Source organism: Lolium rigidum, chromosome 1 (genome assembly GCF_022539505.1).
Source record: "Lolium rigidum isolate FL_2022 chromosome 1, APGP_CSIRO_Lrig_0.1, whole genome shotgun sequence".
In the NCBI taxonomy this organism is placed as follows: domain Eukaryota; kingdom Viridiplantae; phylum Streptophyta; class Magnoliopsida; order Poales; family Poaceae; genus Lolium; species Lolium rigidum.
Window position 1 is genome coordinate 318699199 of NC_061508.1, and position 23685 is coordinate 318722883.

General features: G+C 44.1%; 1 protein-coding gene across 1 annotated transcript; it reads left to right on the forward strand.

Moving 5' to 3' along the window:
• Positions 1 to 2854: 2854 nt before the first annotated feature.
• On the forward strand, positions 2855 to 3886 carry LOC124684241 (xyloglucan endotransglucosylase protein 7-like). The gene is made up of 2 exons (XM_047218600.1): positions 2855 to 3177; positions 3277 to 3886. Exons 1-2 carry the CDS (start codon positions 2896 to 2898, stop codon positions 3853 to 3855), a joined length of 861 nt encoding a protein of 286 aa, XP_047074556.1. The 5' UTR covers positions 2855 to 2895; the 3' UTR covers positions 3856 to 3886.
• Positions 3887 to 23685: the final 19799 nt, after the last annotated feature.

The window sequence follows — 23685 nt, forward strand, 5'->3', positions numbered from 1 at the left end:
AGATGTGGGCAGGAGCTAGGCGTTCTGGCGGCGGCTGACGGCGTGAGGCAGCGGTGATGTAGGCAGGCCTGATCTGAGCGCACATGGGCTCAGTCGGGCCGCGACCTACAACGCCTGGTCTCTTTGTCGTCTTCGTTGGCAGCACCCGGGCGCTCCTGGACTAGCCGCATCTAGACGAAATCTTGGGCTCCGTCCTCAGACAGTGGAGGTGGCCATCTTCAACATCGGAGGTAGTCGGCATGAGGTTTGGTTGCCGGATCACGAGATCAGCTATCAAGTCCAAGTTGCGAGTCGGGAAGACATAGTTCCCGGTGAAAACCTAGCAGATTGCGGGCAATGGTGGCGTTCTACGTCGTTACCTTAATGAAGGCATCGTTGATCAACAATTTTCGTTCTACTCGTGCTGCTCCGGGGGAAAACCTAGGTGTTGCTCTTCTAGACCGGACAATGGCGGCACTGTGGTGTCGTTTTCTCTCTTGGGAACATCGTTTGTAGAGAAGCATTGGATGTTAGAGGCTAAAGGAGGAGATGTCAAGTCATGCCCGACTGGCAGGTGCTACAATCAGTCAATCCTATCAGCCAGGTGCTACGCACGGCGGATCCTCCATGGTGGCGTCAACAACACGCTTGGTAAGGGCTATGCAGATCTTTGCTCTGAAGGTGGACCAATGGTTAGATGGTGGTGATGGCTTCTAAAGCAAGGGCATAAGGCGCTTGTCAAGGGTTTGCTTAACCGGTTGTGAGCTCCAGTTTCCGACATAGGGTAACTCAGGGATGCCCCCAGTTTTTAGTTGGTGTGGTGTTTGTTTCTGGTTTTAGGGCAGAGACCCTTACATCATGTTACTTCACCCATTACCGGGTTTGTGGGTGTTGAGTGGTGGCTTCCATTTTTTTGATGTATACGAACTTGACGGTTCCTTTGTTGAATAAAATCTGAAAAAAATCGTATGCATCGCTTTGATGCAGAACATGATGTAAGGGTTTCTTTCTCCTTGTCGAAAAAATTGTGAGTATTATTTTGTAATATTGCTTGGGGATCATAGTTACGAAGAACAATCTTGGTATAAGGAACTGGTAAGATTGCTTATATATAATATTGATTTTTCAATCATGACGAGATGATTAAACACATAATTGTGTTGGGAAATTGTCAGGAGACCGGTTAACCTTGATGCGAACACTTGTTTTGACGTGGGTGGTGCCTTAGTGTTCGCGTCAAGTCATCATGAGTCCTACACTTGCCGAGTTTTAATCTCTCCTTTAGTTATGACTTTATTCCTACCAAGTTTGTTCATGTGTTTATTTTGGTTATGTGCATCTCGAATGCGGAGGCCTGGAGCCTGAACTTTTTATTTGTGTTCTGATTTGATACTTTGTAAAGCTATTTCTAGAAAATGATTACCTCATTCGCAGAAAACAAATATAGAAAAAGATTATCCAAGACGATTTTCTAGTGAATTTAGTAGCTCTCAGTCGATACCGACAAGAATTGATCCGACTTAGACAGAGATTCAAGATTTCCTTTTTTTCGAAATTACAAACAAACACTACTTTTGCACAAGATGAGCAAATTATTACAAAATAGATAACATTTATGGATGTGTAATTGTCTATTAACAATTTCTAAAGTAAAATAAGATTTTACTAGTCAACTGAGACAACATTTTATGCACCATATTACAACATGGTTATACTTTTTTGTTGCGTCTATATGAAAGAATTTATAAAATCTGGGATTTGATAGTTCTCAGCTAGCTGAGAACAAAGTTTGTGCTCAGTTAAATCCTACACCGTTAGATTTGCTTCGTGATTTGTGTTAGTTATCTAACTGAGAACGAAATTAGTTCCCAATCGACTGAGAAATAGCCACACCATTAAAATCTATTAGAAGTAAATGATTCTCAGTCGATAGAGACGTAGAATCTCTCTTTTGCCTACCTCTATCTCGATGAGAGGAAACAAAAGCTCTTTTTACCTGTTGGGTAATCATTCGATTAAGTCTTAAATGAGCCCCTCTAAAGTTTGAGGCAAATGAACGCATTTTTGTTCGTCGTCTCCGGGCTATATATCCTCGCGGAACTCTGGTCATTGAATCAAATTAACCTTAATGAATAAGTGCTTAGTAAAACACAATTTGATTTGCAAAATTACCATGGTAGATCCTTGCAATGGTGAATTTTTCGTCTACCGTAAAAAGATGACCGACAGATATACGGCAATATGCTGGACCATGCAATTAGACTCTTGATCAATAAATATGCGTTGATACATGATTGTCACTCCTAATTAGCCAACAATTAGGTACTTCATAAATTCCTCTGATGAGATGAACATGCAAGGCTGGCTCTCAAGGTAGCTGATAGCCTGATACAGGACATTTAAACAACTTCGAGTGCATATGGATAGCCCATATACGCGTGCACGTAATCGTAACCTTGCTCATCATATCTACAAAAAAGGAACCTAATATCTTGCTCTTACTACTAACAGATAACATAGTACTAACTCCATGATCAATGATTGAACCTGCCGAACAGAAATGCACGGCGCTCATCCCGTGAGCTAGCATTCCCCGCGGCGCCAACGTTTCTTCGCCATGGCTCCTGAGCCAGACAAAAACCGAGGCCCAGACGCAAACCAAGTGGCTAAGCTAGCCAAATAAGCCGTGTGGTTTCTGACGGGCTGGTGTCAACATTGTCGAGCTATTGATCGATCCAGCTCACGCACAACCTTCCTCTCCGGTCCAACCATCCATCCTAGCAGTCGAACGGAATGAGAGGATGTCACCCGACCCTCTTCCGCTGGCCTATAAAAACCCCAACTTGCACTCGTCTGCTTCACAAACAAGGAAACACAGAATATAATACAGAGAGTAGCTCAAACCCAGATTGATCCATGATGGCGTCCTGTTCCAAAAGAACATTCGCGCTGATTCTGTGCTCTGTGCTGCTGCAGCTTGCCGGCGTGGCCCGCGCCGGCAACTTCTACCAGGACGTGGACATCACGTGGGGTGACGGGCGCGGCAAGATCGCCGGCGACGGCAACCTCCTGACGCTGTCCCTGGACAGGGCCTCCGGCTCCGGGTTCCAGTCTAAGAACCAGTACCTGTATGGCCGCTTCGACGTGCAGCTCAAGCTCGTCCCCGGCGACTCCGCCGGCACCGTCGCAACTTTCTACGTATGCACCACGCTCTGCCTAACTTCCACCCGTACGTTGGCATCGATCATGGCACTAGGCGTGTACTGATTCGTGCGTATATATGTGTCGTGTTTTCAGCTGTCTTCTCAGGGTTCGGCACACGACGAGATCGACTTCGAGTTCCTGGGGAACGCGAGCGGCGAGCCGTACACGGTGCACACCAACGTGTACAGCCAGGGGAAGGGCGGCCGGGAGCAGCAGTTCCGGATGTGGTTCGACCCCACCGCCGACTTCCACACCTACTCCGTCCTCTGGAACCCCACGCACATCCTCTTCTACGTCGACGGCACGCCCATCCGGGAGCACCGGAACCGGCAGGCGGCCACCGGGGTGCCCTTCCCGACGCAGCAGCCCATGAGGGTGTACGCCAGCATGTGGGACGCCGAGGAGTGGGCCACGCAGGGCGGCCGCGTCAAGACGGACTGGTCGCGGGCGCCATTCACGGCGTCCTACAAGGGGCTGGTGGCGAGCGGCTGCGCGTCGCAGGACGCGGCGGCGTGCGCGAGGTCCAACGGCGCGTGGATGTACCAGGAGCTCGACACCACGGCGCAGGACCGCCTCCAGTGGGTGCAGAAAAACTACATGATCTATAACTACTGCGCTGACACCTGGAGGTTCCGGCAGGGCGTCCCGCCCGAGTGCGCCGCCGCCAAGTAGGATTATTTATTTGGTCTGCAACTAGATTTTGTTGCGGATGCGGGGCCATGGTATAGAATTTCTGTGTGTATGGATTACCATGCAAAGTACTATACAATAAATTCAGCGTGTTGTGGTATATGACTAGCTTTCGCCATTCCATTCAAAATTGCGTGATTGCACCTACACATGCTTTTGTTGGGATATTGTTCCGCTATCTGACGATGATAGCGAAATCTGGCCTATGCTAGGTCATGTATCTTTGGAAAATCTCATTTTTTCTGCGAAACTAGCTTCGGAAAATCTCAATATTAGCCTAAGCAGCTTGCACACTACTATTCAACCAGCACAGACAATACCAACATTACAGAAAACGTCTCAACATCAAAGGAAACGAGATTGCTAATTCGAATCTAGATGAGATTAAGGAAGTGCTTGGTCAAGTGCTCAGCCGTTTGATGTACATCATGATTTATGCTGGTCTAGTCTGAAGCAGGGCTTTTTCGGTTTCAAATGAGTTGCAGTTGAGAATCCAGCTAGAGCTCGGTCAGATTTGCATCATGATTCATGCTGATCTTAGAGTTGCATGTGAATTAAGCCTGAAATTAAAACAATACGTGACAATATCTCGTCGATTAATCAAATTCTTAGTCAGATGAGATCTTGCACACTCGAAAGAAAAAGGTTTCACTCACCTATATACACTTGTTCAGCACTACGGTGTTGCACAATAGAACTCATCACACCTATTTATCCCCAGTCGCGGGGCTCTCAACTGAGAAAGGATTGACATTAACCACTAGCTTTTTCTGGAATCAAGCGAAGCCTTCAACAAATATGGTAATGCATGAAACCTTTTTCTTAGATAATTTCTAACAAGTCTTTGATGAAGAAAAAAATTCAAGTAATATGACGGTTACAAATGATGGACACAAAATCAAGAAATAAATATGATTAATAACTAACTTTAAAAAGCATACCATATTGTGTTTGACCAAATTGGAGCTTGTCAAACCACTAGTGAAAAATAGGCTAACTGTGGCTCACCAAATTTCAATTCTGTGATGTATATCCAGGTCACCAAACCACAGATGAACCCTAATCAGCCACGCTTGCTGCTGCGCCGCCGCATCGTGCTGCTCCGCGTCCTTGGCATGTCACTGGGTTTGGACTAGGACGCGTCATTTTATGTGCTAAATGTTTTCCGTTTCACGCGTTGGCGGACGGGTGCACGCGCGCGCCCGGTACGGCCATACCGCATGTCCCGGCGGCCCCGTTTTGCACAGTTGGCAAAGCAAACGGAGCCAAAAAAATCGATCAGAGCCGCGTGGCGTCATTTTATGTGTCCTAGTAACCACTGCAAAAGACAGAACTGGGATACGACAATTATCTTGAAAAACCCTTCACGAATAGGGCTATCACGTCCGGAGTTCTATGGCTTTAGGGGAAATGAGTAGGAAATGGCCCGTTTCACCACATAATTTGTCGGAACGAGGCCATATTTGGCACGTGCGTGGGCCTTAGGATGGGAAGCAAGACCCCGGTCGCGGATTTCCAATCCGAACCACGGGCGACAGGTTTTCCATTTTCGGGGTGCCGGAAGGGCTTTTTTTTTGTGAAGGAGCTGCATGGTGCGCATTTTAGTATTGCGCGGGACCTCCGCGCGGCGGTAGGATACCTCCTACGCACCACCTATCACATGTCATATGCGCACGGCAGCCATCTGGGAATCCCTCCCGCTTCCTGCGGTGTCCCGCCGGATCCGCTAGAAACTGACCGGATTTGAACTGGGGCGACACTTTCCTTCGCTCAATAAATGGAGGGAAAAATGTTTTTAGGTCTAGGACGCGTCATTTTATGTGCTAAATGTTTTCCGTTTCGCGCGTTTGCGGACGGGTGCACGCGCTCACCCGGTACGGCCATACCGCATGTCCCGGCGGCCCCGTTTTGCGCAGTTGGCAAAGCAAACGGAGCCAAAAAAAATCGAGCGGAGCCGCGTGGCGTCATTTTATGTGTCCTAGTAACCACTTGCAAAGACGGAACTGGGATACGGCAATTATCTTGAAAAACCCTTCACGAATAGGGCTATCACGTCCGGAGTTCTATGGCTTTTAGGGGAAATGAGTAGGAAACGGACCGTTTCACCACATAGTTTCTCGGAACGAGGCCATATTTGGCACGTGCGTGGGCCTTAGGATGGGAAGCAAGGCCCCGGTCGCGGATTTCCAATCCGAACCACGGGCGACGGGTTTTCCATTTTCGGGGTGCCGGAAGGGCTTTTTTTGTGAAGGAGCTGCATGGTGCGCATTTTAGTATTGCGCGGGACCTCCGCGCGGCGGTTGGATACCTCCTACGCACCACCTATCACATGCCATATGCGCGCGGCAGCCATCTGAGAATCCCTCTCGCTTCCTGCGGTGTCCCGCCGGATCCGATGGAAACTGACCGGATTTGAACTGGGGCGACACTTTCCTTCGCTCAATAAATGGAGGGAAAAATGTTTTTAGGTCTAGGACGCGTCATTTTATGTCCTAAATGTTTTCCGTTTCGCGCGTTGGCGGACGGGTGCACGCGCGCGCCCGGTACGGCCATACCGCATGTCCCGGCGGCCCCGTTTTGCGCAGTTGGCAAAGCAAACGGAGCCAAAAAATCGAGCGCAGCCGCGTGGCGTCATTTTATGTGTCCTAGTAACCACTGCAAAAGACGGAACTGGGATACGGCAATTATCTTGAAAAACCCTTCACGAATAGGGCTATCACGTCCGGAGTTCTATGGCTTTTAGGGGAAATGAGTAGGAAACGGCCCGTTTCACCACATAGTTTGTCGGAACGAGGCCATATTTGGCACGTGCGTGGGCCTTAGGATGGGAAGCAAGGCCCCGGTCGCGGATTTCCAATCCGAACCACGGGCGACGGGTTTTCCATTTTCGGGGTGCCGGAAGGGCTTTTTTTGTGAAGGAGCTGCATGGTGCGCATTTTAGTACTGCGCGGGACCTCCACGCGGCGGTAGGATACCTCCTACGCACCACCTATCACATGCCATATGCGCGCGGCAGCCATCTGGGAATCCCTCCCGCTTCCTGCGGTGTCCCGCCGGATCCGCTGGAAACTGACCGGATTTGAACTGGGGCGACACTTTCCTTCGCTCAATAAATGGAGGGAAATTTTTTTTTAGGTCTAGGACGCGTCATTTTATGTGCTAAATGTTTTCCGTTTCGCGCGTTGGCGGACGGGTGCACGCGCGCGCCCGGTATGGCCATACCGCATGTCCCGGCGGCCCCGTTTTGCGCAGTTGGCAAAGCAAACGGAGCCAAAAAAATCGAGCGGAGCGGCGTGGCGTCATTTTATGTGTCCTAGTAACCACTGCAAAAGACGGAACTGGGATACGGCAATTATCTTGAAAAACCCTTCACGAATAGGGCTATCACGTCCGGAGTTCTATGGCTTTTAGGGGAAATGAGTAGGAAACGGCCCGTTTCACCACATAGTTTGTCGGAACGAGGCCATATTTGGCACGTGCGTGGGCCTTAGGATGGGAAGCAAGGCCCCGGTCGCGGATTTCCAATCCGAACCACGGGCGACGGGTTTTCCATTTTCGGGGTGCCGGAAGGGCTTTTTTTTGTGAAGGAGCTGCATGGTGCGCATTTTAGTATTGCGCGGGACCTCCACGCGGCGGTAGGATACCTCCTACGCACCACCTATCACATGCCATATGCGCGCGGCAGCCATCTGGGAATCCCTCCCGCTTCCTGCGGTGTCCCGCCGGATCCGCTGGAAACTGACCGGATTTGAACTGGGGCGACACTTTCCTTCGCTCAATAAATGGAGGGAAAAAATTTTTTAGGTCTAGGACGCGTCATTTTATGTGCTAAATGTTTTCCGTTTCGCGCATTGGCGGACGGGTGCACGCGCGCGCCCAGTACGGCCATACCGCATGTCCCGGCGGCCCTGTTTTGCGCAGTTGGCAAAGCAAACGGAGCCAAAAAAATTGAGCGGAGCCGCGTGGCGTCATTTTATGTGTCCTAGTAACCACTGCAATAGACGGAACTGGGATACGGCAATTATCTTGAAAAACCCTTCACGAATAGGGCTATCACGTCCGGAGTTCTATGGCTTTTAGGGGAAATGAGTAGGAAACGGCCCGTTTCACCACATAGTTTGTCGGAACGAGGCCATATTTGGCATGTGCGTGGGCCTTAGGATGGGAAGCAAGGCCCCGGTCGCGGATTTCCAATCCGAACCACGGGCGACGGGTTTTCCATTTTCGGGGTGCCGGAAGGGCTTTTTTTTGTGAAGGAGCTGCATGGTGCGCATTTTAGTATTGCGCGGGACCTCCGCGCGGCGGTAGGATACCTCCTACGCACCACCTATCACATTCCATATGTGCGTGGCAGCCATCTGTGAATCCCTCCCGCTTCCTGCGGTGTCCCGTCGGATCCGCTGGAAACTGACCGGATTTGAACTGGGGCGACACTTTCCTTCGCTCAATAAATGGAGGGAAAAATGTTTTTAGGTCTAGGACGCGTAATTTTATGTGCTAAATGTTTTCCGTTTCGCGCGTTGGCGGACGGGTGCACGCGCGCGCCCGGTACGGCCATACCGCATGTCCCGGCGGCCCCGTTTTGCGCAGTACCACCCGCGCGCCCGATAGACATGTCCTATGACCTAAAAATGTAGTACCAATATATTATATTGGTAATACATATTCAATTATTATACTATATTATAATAATAATTGAGAGCAGAAAAATTGAAAAATTGAAAAAAAAATAAGGGGATATGCCGAGGGCAGCCGTCGGCATAGCCTGGCCCTCGGCATAGCTAGGGATCGGGATCTGGGAAAAAGCACCTGGTCGGCCGCGTTTTTCCCCAATCCCGCTCGCGTTTTTCCTCCTCCAGCTCGCGTTTTTCCTCCTCACCTGAGCTGCCGCCGCTGATAACCCACAAGTATAGGGGATCGCAACAGTCTTCGAGGGAAGTAAAACCCAAATTTATTGATTCGACACAAGGGGAGGTAAAGAATACTTATAAGCCTTAACAACTGAGTTGTCAATTCAGCTGCACCTGGAAAAGCACTAGTAACGGGGGTGATGTGAAAGCAGCAGTAATATGAGAGCAAGTAGTAACAAGAATACGACAGCGATGAGCGGTAATATGAGAGCAATGGCACCAGAAAATAGTTGATACTACTTCCAATGACATGTAGAACGAGTAGATGATGATGCGAGATGGACCGGGGTTCCCAGCTATCTACACTAGTGGTAACTCTCCAAGAACAAGTGTTGGGTGAACAAATTACAGTTGGGCAATTGATAGGATTGAAATAGCATTAAGACAGAACATCAAGATTATTAATCATGTAGGCATGTTTTCCATATATAGTCATACGTGCTCGCAATGAGAAACTTGTACAACATCTTTTGTCCTACCAGCAGGTGGCAGCCGGGCCTCTAGGGAATCTACTGGAAATTAAGGTACTCCTTTTAATAGAGCACCGGAGCAAAGCATTAACACTCCGTGAAAACATGTGATCCTCATATCTAAGCCTTCCCCGCCGGTTGTCCCAATTTCGTCACTTTGGGGCCTTTGGTTCCGGACATAGACATGTGCATACAACTTGTAGATACAATCTAAGCAATAATTATAGAGCTCAAATCTAAGATCATGCCACTCGGGCCCTAGTGACAAGCATTAAACACAACAAGATTGCAGCAACAATAATTTCACAAACTTTATAGATAGACTAATCATAATGTAACAATCCATCGGATCCCAACAAACACAACACCGATTACATCAGAATGAATCTCAATCATGTAAGGCAGCTCATGAGATTATTGTATTGAAGTACATGGGGGAGAGAATACCAACTTGCTACAGCTAGAACCCGTAGTCCATGGGGGAACTACTCACGGAGCATGATGGAGGCGGTGGCGTTGATGGAGATGGCTTCCGGGGCACTTCCCCGTCTCGGCAGGTGCCGCAACGCAGAGTTCGTCCCCCGAATTGGAGTTTCGCGATGGCGGCGGCGCCCCTGGAGTCTTTCTGGAGTTTCGTCAATTGGTATCGCGTTTTTAGGTCGAAAGGGCTTATATAGGCGAAGAGACGGAGTTGGAGGGGCCACGGGGCCCCCTCACACAAGCCCGGCGCGGCCAGGGAGGAGCCCGCGCGGCCACCATGTGTAGGGCCCCCAGGGCACCCCTCTGGTCCCCCTTTGACTTTCTGTAAGGTTCCGGGAAAAATAAGATCTTTGGCGTTGATTTCGTCCAATTCCGAGAATATTGCCCGAACAGCCTTTCTGGAACCAAAAACATCAGAAAACAGGAACTGGCACTGTGGCATCTTGTTAATAGGTTAGTTCCGGAAAACGCATGAAATCATCATAAAGTGCAAGCAAAACATGTAAGTATTGTCATAAAACAAGCATGGAACGTCGAAATTATGGATACGTTGGAGACGTATCAGCATCCCCAAGCTTAGTTCCTACTCGTCCTCGAGTAGGTAAACGATAAAAAGAATAATTTCTGTAGTGACATGCTACTTACATAACCTTGATCATACTATTACAAAGCATATGAAATGAATGAAGTGACTCAAGGCAATGATCTATAGTTGCTAACAAATAGATAACATATAGCAAAACTTTTCATGAAGAGTACTTTCAAGACAAGCATCAAAAGTCTTGCACAAGAGTTAACTCATAAAGCAATAGATTCAAAGTAAAAGCATTGAAGCAACACAGAGGAAGATTTGAGTTTCAGCAGTTGCTTTCAACTTTCAACATGCATATCTCATGGATAATTGTCAACACAAAGTAATATGCTGAATGCAAATAAGCAAGTATGTAAGAATCAATGCAAAGTTGACACAAGTGTTTGCTTCTAAGATGGAAGGAAGTAGGTAAACTGACTCAACATAAAGTAAAAAAGAAAGGACCTTCGCAGAGGGAAGCATTGATTGCTATATTTGTGCTAGAGCTTTGGTTTTGAATACATAAAGAGAGCATAAAAAGTAAAATTTTGAGAGGTGCTTGTTGTTGTCAACGAATGGTAGTGGGTACTCTAACTACCTTATCAACCAGACTTTCAAGAGCGGCTCCCATGAAGGACGTTATCTCTACCAGCAAGGTAGATCATCCCTCTTCTCTTTTGTTTACACATGTATTTTAGTTTTATTTATTAGATGACACTCCCCCCAACCTTTTGCTTACACAAGCCATGGCTAACCGAATCCTCGGGTGCCTTCCAATATTCACATACCATGGAGGAGTGTCTATTTGCAAAATTAAGTTGCTTACTGATAGATCAGGGCAAAACATGTGAAGAGAATTATTAATGAAGGTTATTAATTTGGGGCTGGGAACCCCGTTGCCAGCTCTTTTTGCAAAATTATTGGATAAGTGGATGAAGCCACTAGTCCATTGTGGAAGTCTGTCAAAAGTAAATGACAAGATCGAAAGATAAAACACCACATACTTCCTCATGAGCTATAAAACATTGACACAAATAAGAGATATTAAATTTTGAATTGTTTAAAGGTAGCACATGAAGTATTTGCTTGGAATGGCAGGAAATGCCACATAGTAGGTAGATATGGTGGACACAAATGGCATAGGTTTTTGGCTCAAGGTTTTGGATGCACGAGAAGCATTTCCTCTCAGTACAAGGCTTTGGCTAGCAAGGTTGTTTGAAGCAAACACAAGTATGAACCGGTACAACAAAACTTACATAAGAACAAATTGCAAGCATTATAAAACTCTACATTGTCTTCCTTGTTTCTCAAACACTTTTACCAGAAAATATCTAGACCTTAGAGAGACCAATCATGCAAACCAATTTTTAACAAGCTCTACGATATTTCTCCACTAATAGGTTTAAACTACATGATGCAAGATCATGATCTACTTGAGAGCTCAAAACAATTGCCAAGTATCAAATTATCCAAGACAATATGAAGCATTTTCTGTTTCCAACCAAATAACAATAAGTGCAATAGCTTCCAACTTTTATCATGAACATTAAAAGCGAAGAACACAAGTGTTCAAATGAAAAAGTGGAGCGTGTCTCTCTCCCAAACAAGGATTGCTAGGATCCGAATTTATTCAAACACAATCAAAAATAAAAACACACAGACGCTCCAAGTAAAGCACATAAGATGTGACCGAATAAAAATATAGTTTCAATAGAAGAAACCTGATAAGTTGATGAAGAAGGGGATGCCTTGGGCATCCCCAAGCTTAGACGCTTGAGTCTCCTTGAAATATGCAGGGATGAACCACGGGGGCATCCCCAAGCTTAGACTTTTCACTCTTCTTGATCATATATCATCCTCCTCTCTTGACCCTTGAAAACTTCTGCCACACCAAACTTCTCATAAACTTCATTAGAGGGGTTAGTACTCAAAAAAATTTAATCCACCTTGGTCCTGTAGTGACACATTGCAAGAACTCAATAAAACATTAGCTACAGCTCTCCACGTCTAGAAAGCCTCGCTTAAAGTCCACAAGAGACAATGCAAAAACAGAGACAGAATCCGCCAAAACAGAACAGCCAGTAAACACGAATTTTAACGAGGTACTTCCGTTGCTCAAATCAGAAAACTCAAAACTAATGAAAGTTGCGTACATATCTGAGGATCACACACGTAAATTGGCAGATTTTTCTGAGTTTCCTACAGAAAAATATGCCCAGATTCGTGACAGATAGAAATCTGTTTCTGCGCAGAAATCCAAATCTAGCATCAACCTTCTACTAGAGACTTTACTTGGCACAACAATGCAATAAAATAAAGATAAGGAGAGGTTGCTACAGTAGTAACAACTTCCAAGACACAACAAAACAGTAGCAAAATAAACACATGGGTTATGTCCAGAAGTGCTTTCTTTATAGCCATTAAGATGGGCTCAGCAATTTTAATGATGCTCACATAAGGGTGAGAGTTGAAGCAAAAGAGAGAATCAAAAAGCAAGTTCAAAACACATTTAAGTCTAACCCACTTCCTATGCATAGGAATCTTGTACACAAATAAATTCATGAAGAACAAAGTGACAAGCATAAGAAGATAAAACAAGAGTAACTTCAAAATTTTCAACATATAGAGAGGTGTTTTAGTACCATGCAAATTTCTACAACCATATTTTCCTCTCTCATAATAATTTTCAGTAGCTTCATGGATAAACTCAATAATATAACTATCACATAAAGCATGCTTTTCATGATTCACAAACACATAATTTTTATCAAGTTCAGAAATAATAGGATTAAAACTTTCAAATCCACTTTTATCAATAATATAACAAGATGATTGATCAATCTCAAAAGATATGGGACTCATAGATAAAGTCAAGAACTCTCCAATCCCATTTTCATTAGTAGTACAATTAATATTATCAAGTAACATAGGACCATCATCTAGAGATTTATCATAAACATTTTCCAAGCAAAACTCTTTAGTACCATGCATTTCAACATCAGACACAAACAAAACATTATCATAAGATTTATCAAAGTAGCATGGATTATCATGAATGACAGTAGCATAATTATTCTCACAAGTTTTACTCATAGGGAATATTTCAAGAGAATCCACAGGAACATAACATTCAACCTCCTTTGGTAAGCATGGAGGACAATCAAATAGTGTAAGAGATAAAGATTTACTCTCATTAGAAGGTTGGCATGGGTAGCTAATCCAGTCTTCTTCCTTTTGTTCATTACTCTCCTCTTCTTTTTCATCCAATGAGCTTTCAGGTTCATTAATTTCTTCTTCCTCTGGTTCCTGCAAATTGTGAGTGCATTCTTATGCATTAATGAGTCTCTCTTTATAATCAATGATATAAGGATTATCACTGTAGCTTTCTATGCAAAAATTAAGGATAGAAGAGACATAATCTTTAAGGTCCTTACAAACAACACAAGTTTCATAATTCTTAGATATGAAGGATTCGATCTCAGAGGCTCCCATAAATGTGACAAATTGTTCTACCTCTTCGAACCCAAAATGAATATAGCTATTGCGATTATAGTTCTTAATTAAAAATTCCTCACTAAAGCCACATTGAAATTTAAGATGTTTAGTATCCTCTTTAGAGCAACAGTTTATATCATGGCGTTTAAGCAAGATTTTAGCAATTGTATTCAATTTTTCTATCACAGCACTCATTACTTTACCAGTTCTTGATTCTCTATAATTATTATAATATTCTATGAGCTCCAAATAGGTTGTGGGTTCTCCCATAATAGCAGTTTTTAATTTTTAGGATTTCAAATTTTTATGGATTTTCGGGTATATAGGGAAAATAGAACAAGACAAAAATAAACTAGACAAAAGTAAACTAAGCAAAATAAAACTAGATAGAAATAAACTAAGCACAAATAAACTAGACAGAAATAAACTAGCAAGACAAAATAAAATAAAAGCAGAGAGAGAGGTAGAGTGTACTCCCCAGGTGAACTTATGAGTAGAGCTATGCCTCCCCGACAACGGCGCCGTGAAAATAGTCTTGATAACCCACAAGTATAGGGGATCGCAATGAGTCTTCGAGAGAAGTAAAACCCAAATTTATTGATTCGACACAAGGGGAGGTAAAGAATACTTATAAGCCTTAACAACTGAGTTGTCAATTCAGCTGCACCTGGAAAAGCACTAGTAACAGGGGCGATGTGAAACCAGTAGTAACAGTTGGGCAATTGATAGGATTGAAATAGCATTAAGACAGAACATCAAGATTATTAATCATGTGGGCATGTAGAACGAGTATATGATGATGCGAGATGGACCGGGGTTCCCAGCTATCTACACTAGTAGTAACTCTCCAATAACAAGTGTTGGGTGAACAAATTACAGTTGGGCAATTGATAGGATTGAAATAGCATTAAGACAGAACATCAAGATTATTAATCATGTAGGCATGTTTTCCATATATAGTCATACGTGCTCGCAATGAGAAACTTGTACAACATCTTTTGTCCTACCAGCCGGTGGCAGCCGGGCCTCTAGGGAATCTACTGGAAATTAAGGTACTCCTTTTAATAGAGCACCGGAGCAAAGCATTAACAATCCGTGAAAACATGTGATCCTCATATCTAAGCCTTCCCCGCCAGTTGTCCCGATTTCTGTCACTTTGGGGCCTTTGATTCCGGACATAGACATGTGCATACAACTTGTAGATACAATCTAAGCAATAATTATAGAGCTCAAATCTAAGATCACGCCACTCGGGCCCTAGTGACAAGCATTAAACACAACAAGATTGTAGCAACAATAACTTCACAAACTTTATAGATAGACTAATCATAATGTAACAATCCATCGGATCCCAACAAACACAACACCGATTACATCAGATGAATCTCAATCATGTAAGGCAGCTCATGAGATCATTGTATTGAAGTACATGGGGGAGAGAATACCAACTAGCTACAGCTAGAACCCGTAGTCCATGGGGGAACTACTCACGGAGCATGATGGAGGCGGTGGCGTTGATGGAGATGGCTTCCGAGGGCACTTCCCCGTCCCGGCAGGGTGCCGGAACAGAGAGTTCTGTCCCCCGAATTGGAGTTTCGCGATGGCGGCGGCGCCCCTGGAGTCTTTCTGGAGTTTCGTCAATTGGTATCGCGTTTTTAGGTCGAAAGGGCTTATATAGGCGAAGAGACGGAGTCGGAGGGGCCACGGGGCCCCCTCACACTAGCCCGGCGCGGCCAGGGAGGAGCCCGCGCGGCCACCATGTGTGGGGCCCCCAGGGCACCCCTCTGGTCCCCCTTTGACTTTCTGGAAGGTTCCGGGAAAAATAAGATCTTTGGCGTTGATTTCGTCCAATTCCGAGAATATTGCCCGAACAGCCTTTCTGGAACCAAAAAATTCAGAAAACAGGAACTGGCACTGTGGCATCTTGTTAATAGGTTAGTTCCGGAAAACGCATGAAATCATCATAAAGTGCAAGCAAAACATGTAAGTATTGTCATAAAACAAGCATGGAACGTCAGAAATTATGGATACGTTGGAGACGTATCAGCCGCCGCCCCTCCTCCTCCTCACCTGAGCCCCGCGCCGCCGCCCCCTCCTCCTCACCTGAGCTGCCGCCCGAGCCCCACGCCCTCCTCCTCGTTTCGACCCGAGCCCCGCGCCCTCCTCCCGTCCCCAACCTCGCCCCCGGCCCTCCTCCCTGCGCCGCCCTCCTCCTTGCCCCGGCCCGGCCTCCTCCCGTCGCCGCCCTCCTCCCGTCCCCCTCCTCCACCTCGCACCCCTGCCGTCCCCGCCCTCCTCCCGTCCCCCTCCTCCACCTCGCACCCCTGCCTTACCCGGCCTCCTCGCCGGCCTCCTCCCGGCGCCGCCCTCCTCCTCGCCGGCCTCGTCCTCGCGCCGCCCTCCTCCACCTCGCACCCCTGCCCAGTACCCGGCCTGCACATGGTAATTAGCCCCTGTTTTTTTTCATTTTTGTTATGCTTTAATTGTTGTATTAGAAACATGCTTGGATGATCACATTTTTTGTGTAATGAACACTGACACGTGGATGATCACAAGATATTTGGTGTGTGATGTTAGCTAATTAGGCTCCATCATTTTTAATAGGGAAATTTTAGTTAAAACCTTTTACAGTAATAGCTAATTAGGCTCCAACATTTTTATTTAGTCTACCATTACAAAATAGTTCAAAATCTAACCTGGAAAGATCAGCAGCAGAAACAGTAATTAAATCAACAATTCGGTAGCAGACATGAATGGTATAGATCGGAATGAGAAGAGCCGGCAAAGACCTGCAATGCCTTATATTGGGGACTTTGATTAGTTCCACCACCTCTTCAACAGCAGGCTTCATCTCCTAAACTCTGCAACACGCATCTGTTGGTTTGTTGTACAAATTTGTAAGCTAGCAGAATTTGAATACTATTGGGCAGGAGAGGAGGGGGTATCGACTCCTGTTGTCGACATGGGATAGAAAATAGTAATAGAAATAGAATAGTGGAAATTTGGAAAGAAATAGAAATGTGTAATTGAAATAGAAATGTGAAATGCAAATGTGAATTTCTTCTAATAATATGTATTTGTAATAGGCCATGCCGTGACCGCCTCGTCTTGAGCACCCCGGCGTGACGATCACGGCTCTTGACGCGCTTCTCGACGGTCGCCGACATCGACAGTCGGTTGTTCGACTACTTCCTCTACAGCCGAGGGTGAGCAAAATTTCCAACTTCTTCTCCGCTTTTTATTTATGTCACTAGATTCATTTTCCTAGTCAAGTTGCGTAACCTAGGTGTCACTTCCCGTCCTCAAGCGTTACGCGGATAAATATGCATTAGTGGTCGGCATATTTTCAACCGTAACACTTGCGGCATTTACGGGACAGTCGGCGGATCCGTAGTTGGGTACGTTCTCCATGCTCGCTCCGGTCCGAGTCAGAATTTCGGTAGCGCCTCACCGTTGTTCTCCGGATGCACATCCTCTTGTCTTTTTGGCGAGACGTGTATCGGGAGAGCAGCGAGGAGGTGCTGCCGAAATTTTGACTCGGACCGGGTAGAGCATGGAGAACGTACTCAATCTACGGATCCGGCGGCTGCTAGGAGCCCACCTAGTAGAGATGTAGGTTGATGCATTCGTTTTGCCTGGTAAAAAAATTAAAATATGATGCATTTTCCTATTTGATATAAATGCTATGCTTGTCGTTTGGCTTCCAGTAGAGCAGACGATGGCTGATAATGGATGGATGTACACCGGCCGTGTTAGTGCGACTAATAAAACAGATGAGTGGATAAAGAAGACTTGGCATTTAGTGAAGGAGTTGGCGCTGAAAGGACACAGATGTCGCCTAGAGGGGGGTGGGGGGGTGAATAGGCGATTTAAAACTTTTACGAGATGGGCTTAACAAATGCGGAATAAAACTAGCATTTACTTTGTCAAGCCCAAAGCCTATATACTATTGTTCACCTATGTGCACCAACAACTTATTCTAAGCAATGGTTCACCTATGTGCACCAACAACTTATGCTAAGCAATACAAGCAAGTATGTGATAGCAAGATATATATAACTTCAAGCACGATGGCTATCACAAGGTAAAGTGCATAAGTAAAGAGCTCGGGTATAGAGATAACCGAGGCACGCGGGAGACGATGATTTATCCCGGAGTTCACACTCTTGCGAGTGCTAATCTCCGGTGGAGAGGTGCGGTGGCTTAGTGCTCCCGAACGCCACAAGAGGCTCACCTTGAGGTGTGGTTGCTCGATGCACACCAACGCCACAAAGGCCTCACCCCAAGATGCGGTACTCACACCACACACCGAACGCCACGAAGGCGCCTCACCTAAATCTCCGGTGACCCTCGCCACAAAGGCCTAGGTCACGGTTCCACTAAGGGATTTCCTTCGAGGCGGAAACCGGGCCTTACACAAAGGTTGGGGCACACATCCACAACTTAATTGGAGGCTCCCAACAAATCACCACAAAGGTCTAGAATCCGTCTAGGGTTCCAAGAACCCAAGAGTAACAACTTTCTTGCTTTCAACTCCACGAATCACCGTGGAGAACTCAAACCGATGCACCAAATGCAATGGCAAGAACACCACAAAGATGCTCAAGTCCTTCTCTCTCAAATTCCAACAAAGCTACAAAAGCTATTGGGGGAATAAGAGAGGAAGAACAAAGGAATTCACAAAGAACACCAAGATCAAGATCTAGAGAGTTCCACTCACAAAGAGATGGATTTGATTGGTAGAAATATAGATCTAGATCTCCTCTTCCTTTTCCCTCAAATGGATTCAAGAATCATTGGAGGAGTAGAGGGATGTGGGAAGCTCTCAAGGTCAACAATGGTGGAGAGCAAAAGGAGGAAGAAGAAGTGGGGAGAAAGAGGAGGAAGAAGGGCTTAAATAGGGGTCTCAGATTTCTGCCCGTTGGGGCCAAAATCGCGACAGGCCGGCAGTGCCGGCCTTGAACCACCGGCAGTGCCGGGGTGGCCGGCAGTGCTGGCCTTGTTCCACCGGCAGTGCAGGGGTGGCCGGCAGTGCCGGCCTTGACCATCGGCAGTGCCGGGGTGGCCCCGGCGGCAGTGCCGGGGTGTTCCCGGCGGCAGTTCCGGCCACCCAGTTTTTGCCCAAACACTCGATACGAAAACCTTCATAGCTTTTGCATCCGGACTCCGATTTCGATGATCTTGGGCTCGTTGAAATCAGAACAACGAGCTATACAACAATATGCATAGAAACATCATAGTCCAGCAAAGTAGGATAGAAAACAAATGGATAAAGGTTTTACCTATCTATAAACAGCAAACCGGTAAAACCTCCAATATGGAAAATGCAATAACTTGAGTAAGGAAACTCGGATTTAGGTGAAACCAATTTTGTTGTAAAGAAGATGACAAGATCTACCCCACAAAGAGTGAAAAGCTTAAGAACAAGTGGGGTAGGTTTTTCTATGTATTTTAGAGTGAAATCTCTCAATACGAGAAACCGAGAAAAACTCCAATATCAAAAACGCAACAAGTGATTCATGCGGAATCCGTTTTCGATGAACTAGAGCTTGTCATGAGAATAAGCACAAGCTCTAAAACACCATATGAATACGATCCAAATAACAACCAAGAAATATGATGCAAGGATGCAAATGTTTGAGCTCTCCGAAGGATATGATCGAGTTACTCACTCGAGAGCCCTCTTGATAGAACGGCAAGTAAACTATAAACCGGTCTCCAACTACACCATGATACCGGTGAGAAAGAAACCCTATCAAGAGCAAACCTTATCCTTGTGCGTTCCTCTTGAGCTCGATGATGACGATCTTGATCACAACAAGATGGAACGCCTTTCTTGATTGTGCTTGCTTGACGAAGTCTTGTGGATTGCTCCCCCATAATCCACCATGGGAGAGCTTCTTCTTCGGCACATCTTCACATATCCATGATCACCATATGGATGGCAAGCTTCAAGCAAATGATCTCTTCGAGATGGCTCATCTTGAACTTGCACTTCATTTCTTCATTCTTCATCATGTTGATGTCTTGAAGTTAACTTTGAGGGCTCACTTCATCTTCATCTTCAAGACATACTTGACACTTCAAATTCTTCATCAATTTCTTCTTATTGCAACCTTGAAGCCAACATATGGTTCAAGCATTGCCTATGGACCACACCTACAAATATAACTCAATGCAAACATTAGTCCATAGGGATTGTCATTAATTACCAAAACCACACATGGGGGCTCCATGCACTTTCAATCTCCCCATTTTGGTAATTGATGACAATCTCTTTGAGAGGGTTTATATAAGGAATTGAAGTAACAAACAAGTTGAATATATAGAGCAAACTCCCCCATAATATATGCATGTGTGAATGATCTTGACTTTCATTGCATATATTGGCATTCAAAGCCTAGTGGAGTTTTCTCTAAATATTCAACTATGCAAAACAACAAGATGCAATGCAATAAAGGCACATGCTTAAGCACCAAGCAAAGACATAACCAAATTCCCTTAAAACCTCCAAACTTCTCCCCCATTGGCACCAATTGCCGAAATGGGTGAAAAAATTTAGAAGGCCAATATAGTGAGAGTTCCTCCATAGCGTGTGCATTTCTCATAATTTGAGTGGAATCAAATGCACGTATCCAATGACGAATATTTGGAAGGAATCACACTATAGATAGGATCAAAGTTTGCAAAAAGATAACAAAGTCAAGAAGCTTCAACAAATGAAGCAAGCAACCAAATGAACCACAAAGAAGATACCAAAAGAAAGATAGATATTATGATAAGATCAAGAAGATTGCTCTAAATAATATGAGGAAGCTCCCCAAGGTTTGTGCACAAAACTAGACAATTTGCATTGGAGTATAAAGTGCACAAACATGGAATCATCAATCCCATAATATCATTCAAAAACAAAAGATACCAAGTGAATCAAACTCTAATGATCACCAAAAGATAGTGCTCTAAATCAAATGAGGAAGCTCCCCAAGGTACATGCATAAATTAAAATGTTGCATTTGAATACAATATGCATAACATGGAATCCTCACTCCCTCATTACCATTTAAGACACAAACATTTGCAATAGATCATAGATAGACAATTAAGCTTAACACTTGCAACAAACAAATGGTTGAGCAACAAGTAAGAGGCACCATAATAAAAGGCTCAACCAAGAGGATAATGTGAAAGGCATGACAAAGCATATTATAAGACTATTATATGGATGAGCAAAAAGCATCATCATAGTCTTCAATGAATTATATTGCTTAGCATGACCAATCAACATGCAACAAATAAATAAGATATCAAAAGGAGATGTATCATCTCTTATGTGTATAAGTTTCTCTAAGTGGACAAAATCACTAAGATATTTATCCACAAAGAAACATGCACACACAAAATAGACACACAAGACATATAGCATGATATCCAAGACGAAGTCATGCAATATACCAATAAGAATTTTTTCTTAATAGCATGGCCAAAGGCTCAATTTTATCTTATTGTACATTCATGAACTTCAACCACAAACATCTAAAATACATCACAAATATCAACAAGGGATAGAAGATAGTTGGGATGCATTGAGAAAGGCAACAAGTATCACAAACGAGGATACTAAAAGAAATAACTCAATTTGCACTTTCATCGATATTGCACATGTGAGAGGCTTGAGGAATTGATATGCAATAAAATTGCTAGATAGGCATAGATGGGATGGGTGAATCATGAGCATGATTTTATATACTTCCCAACATATGTACTCATCTCAAATTACTCACATTCGCAATAAAGAGGTTTCGTTAAGACTTTAGCAAGAAGCACTACATTTGCAAATCAAGAGATTCATGCCAAGATGCAACCACATGGTTGGATGCTAGAAAAATATGCATGAGAAGATACTTGTTACCGAGATAGCATTGGTGAGGATGTAGTAGATATGTGTTCGTTGACCATCCTAGCTTGCCTCAAGTTACCATTGAGTCACCACTTATTTCCAAGAGTGAGACAAGCATCCAATGCATATCCATTGTACCTAACACAAAGGTAAGTACAAAATGGTCCCCAAACTCATTGGGTCCGAAGTAGTTAGACACACTACAACATATAGGACAAACTCCACAATTCTATGTGCATATAGATATGAAATTGAATTTCATGCACATCTTAGCCAAATTAGGATTTGATAGAGTTTACCCTATATATTGGATCAAAGAAAGTGACACATGCCATAAGAGATACATATATTAAATATGCATGCACAATACTTTCAAGAACCAAAGGAAGATACAATTTGGACAAAACACCAAATAAATCAAGAGACAAAGGTTGCCCAAATTATATCAAAGAATCAAATCAACACAAGATTGACTCCAAAGACTTATCTCATTATAAGAAGCTAATTAAGCCTAAGCACAAAGGAATGAGATAACCAACTCCCAAGAGAGCAAGGTTCCAACAAATAAACCAAACCCTCGAAACTTTTTATGATGGCACAAAGTACCAAAAATAAAATTTTATGTCTCCCAAAACCAAATTTTTGATAAAGATCAAGAGATGTTAAGCATTCTAATAATATAGAAGAGCGCCCCCCAAGTTTGGTGCATTATCTAGGATTTTTTTATATGAATACAAAATGCACAAAACTAGGATCATCACGCTACCTATATCTTCTAACAATGCTAAGAAAGTTTGAATAGACAACTTCGATCCATAAGATGCAAGGAAGACACATGGGAGTCAAAGCACAACAAATTCATGGCAATAAATAAGGCAATATAAATACAAGAGCCAATGTAGATATGATCAATAAATATCTACCTCATAATTGATTACCAATTGTCCTAGGACAAGAGGTATTAGGAAATATTTCCCGGTGGTAGTTTGTAAGTATACATAAGATCATATTTACAACGAACAAAGCATATGGTAAAAGATAGGAGTTAACCATCATGCAAAGATAGTTTCTTGATAGCTTCATTTAGTCATACCAACATGCAAGGCAATTAATAGTATTCATACCAACATGCAAAGCAATTAATAGTATTCATACCAACATGCAAAGCAATTAATAGTATGACTTGAAGCACATGGTTTTCCAAAAATGTATTGAGGGACACGTTGTGAAAAACCATGCCAAGAAAAACTTTCACAAATAAGATCCACAAAGATATTAGCAATGAAGCCATTTAAGCAAATTCGAACTTGTTTGAGAAAACATGTCACATATGAGAGATAATTTACAATATCAATTCTATGTGACACAACCTCGAATGTTCACATTTCCTAGGCTTGTAATATGCACAAAGCTTATTACTCCCCCATAATGTGATAAAGAATTTATTTTCACAAGAGGCAAATAAGATCCAAGTAGAGATATTAATGGACATTAGAATTTGAATTTCTCATGAAGATGACATACCACATAGCGACTAGATAATCTTGCAATATCAATTCTAAGTGATATTCCTCATGTACACACATTGTTTAGGATCATGAAATTCCCAAAGGAATATCACTCCCCCAAAATGGGATTGTCCATTAATCGCTCACAAGAGCCATATAAGATACAACAAGATACATGGTGCAAAGAGGCTCCAACAGAAACACAAATACATGGTGTGCAACCCAACATGCATAGACATGATTTCTCAAGAAAAGCAAGTAGGAAGCACAACATATACAAACACATGTTAGGAACAAAACTAACACATGCAAAGGGGCGAGTAACTTTCAATATAAACGAGTTGAGCACATGTTACCGCAAGGAGGAACATTGAATATATGATAGAAGCAAGATAACCAAACGACTTGGCTTGAGATAATATAAATGATGAAGATCCCTTAATTATTCATGATGTAGCCAAGTCTCCAATGTCCTCCAACA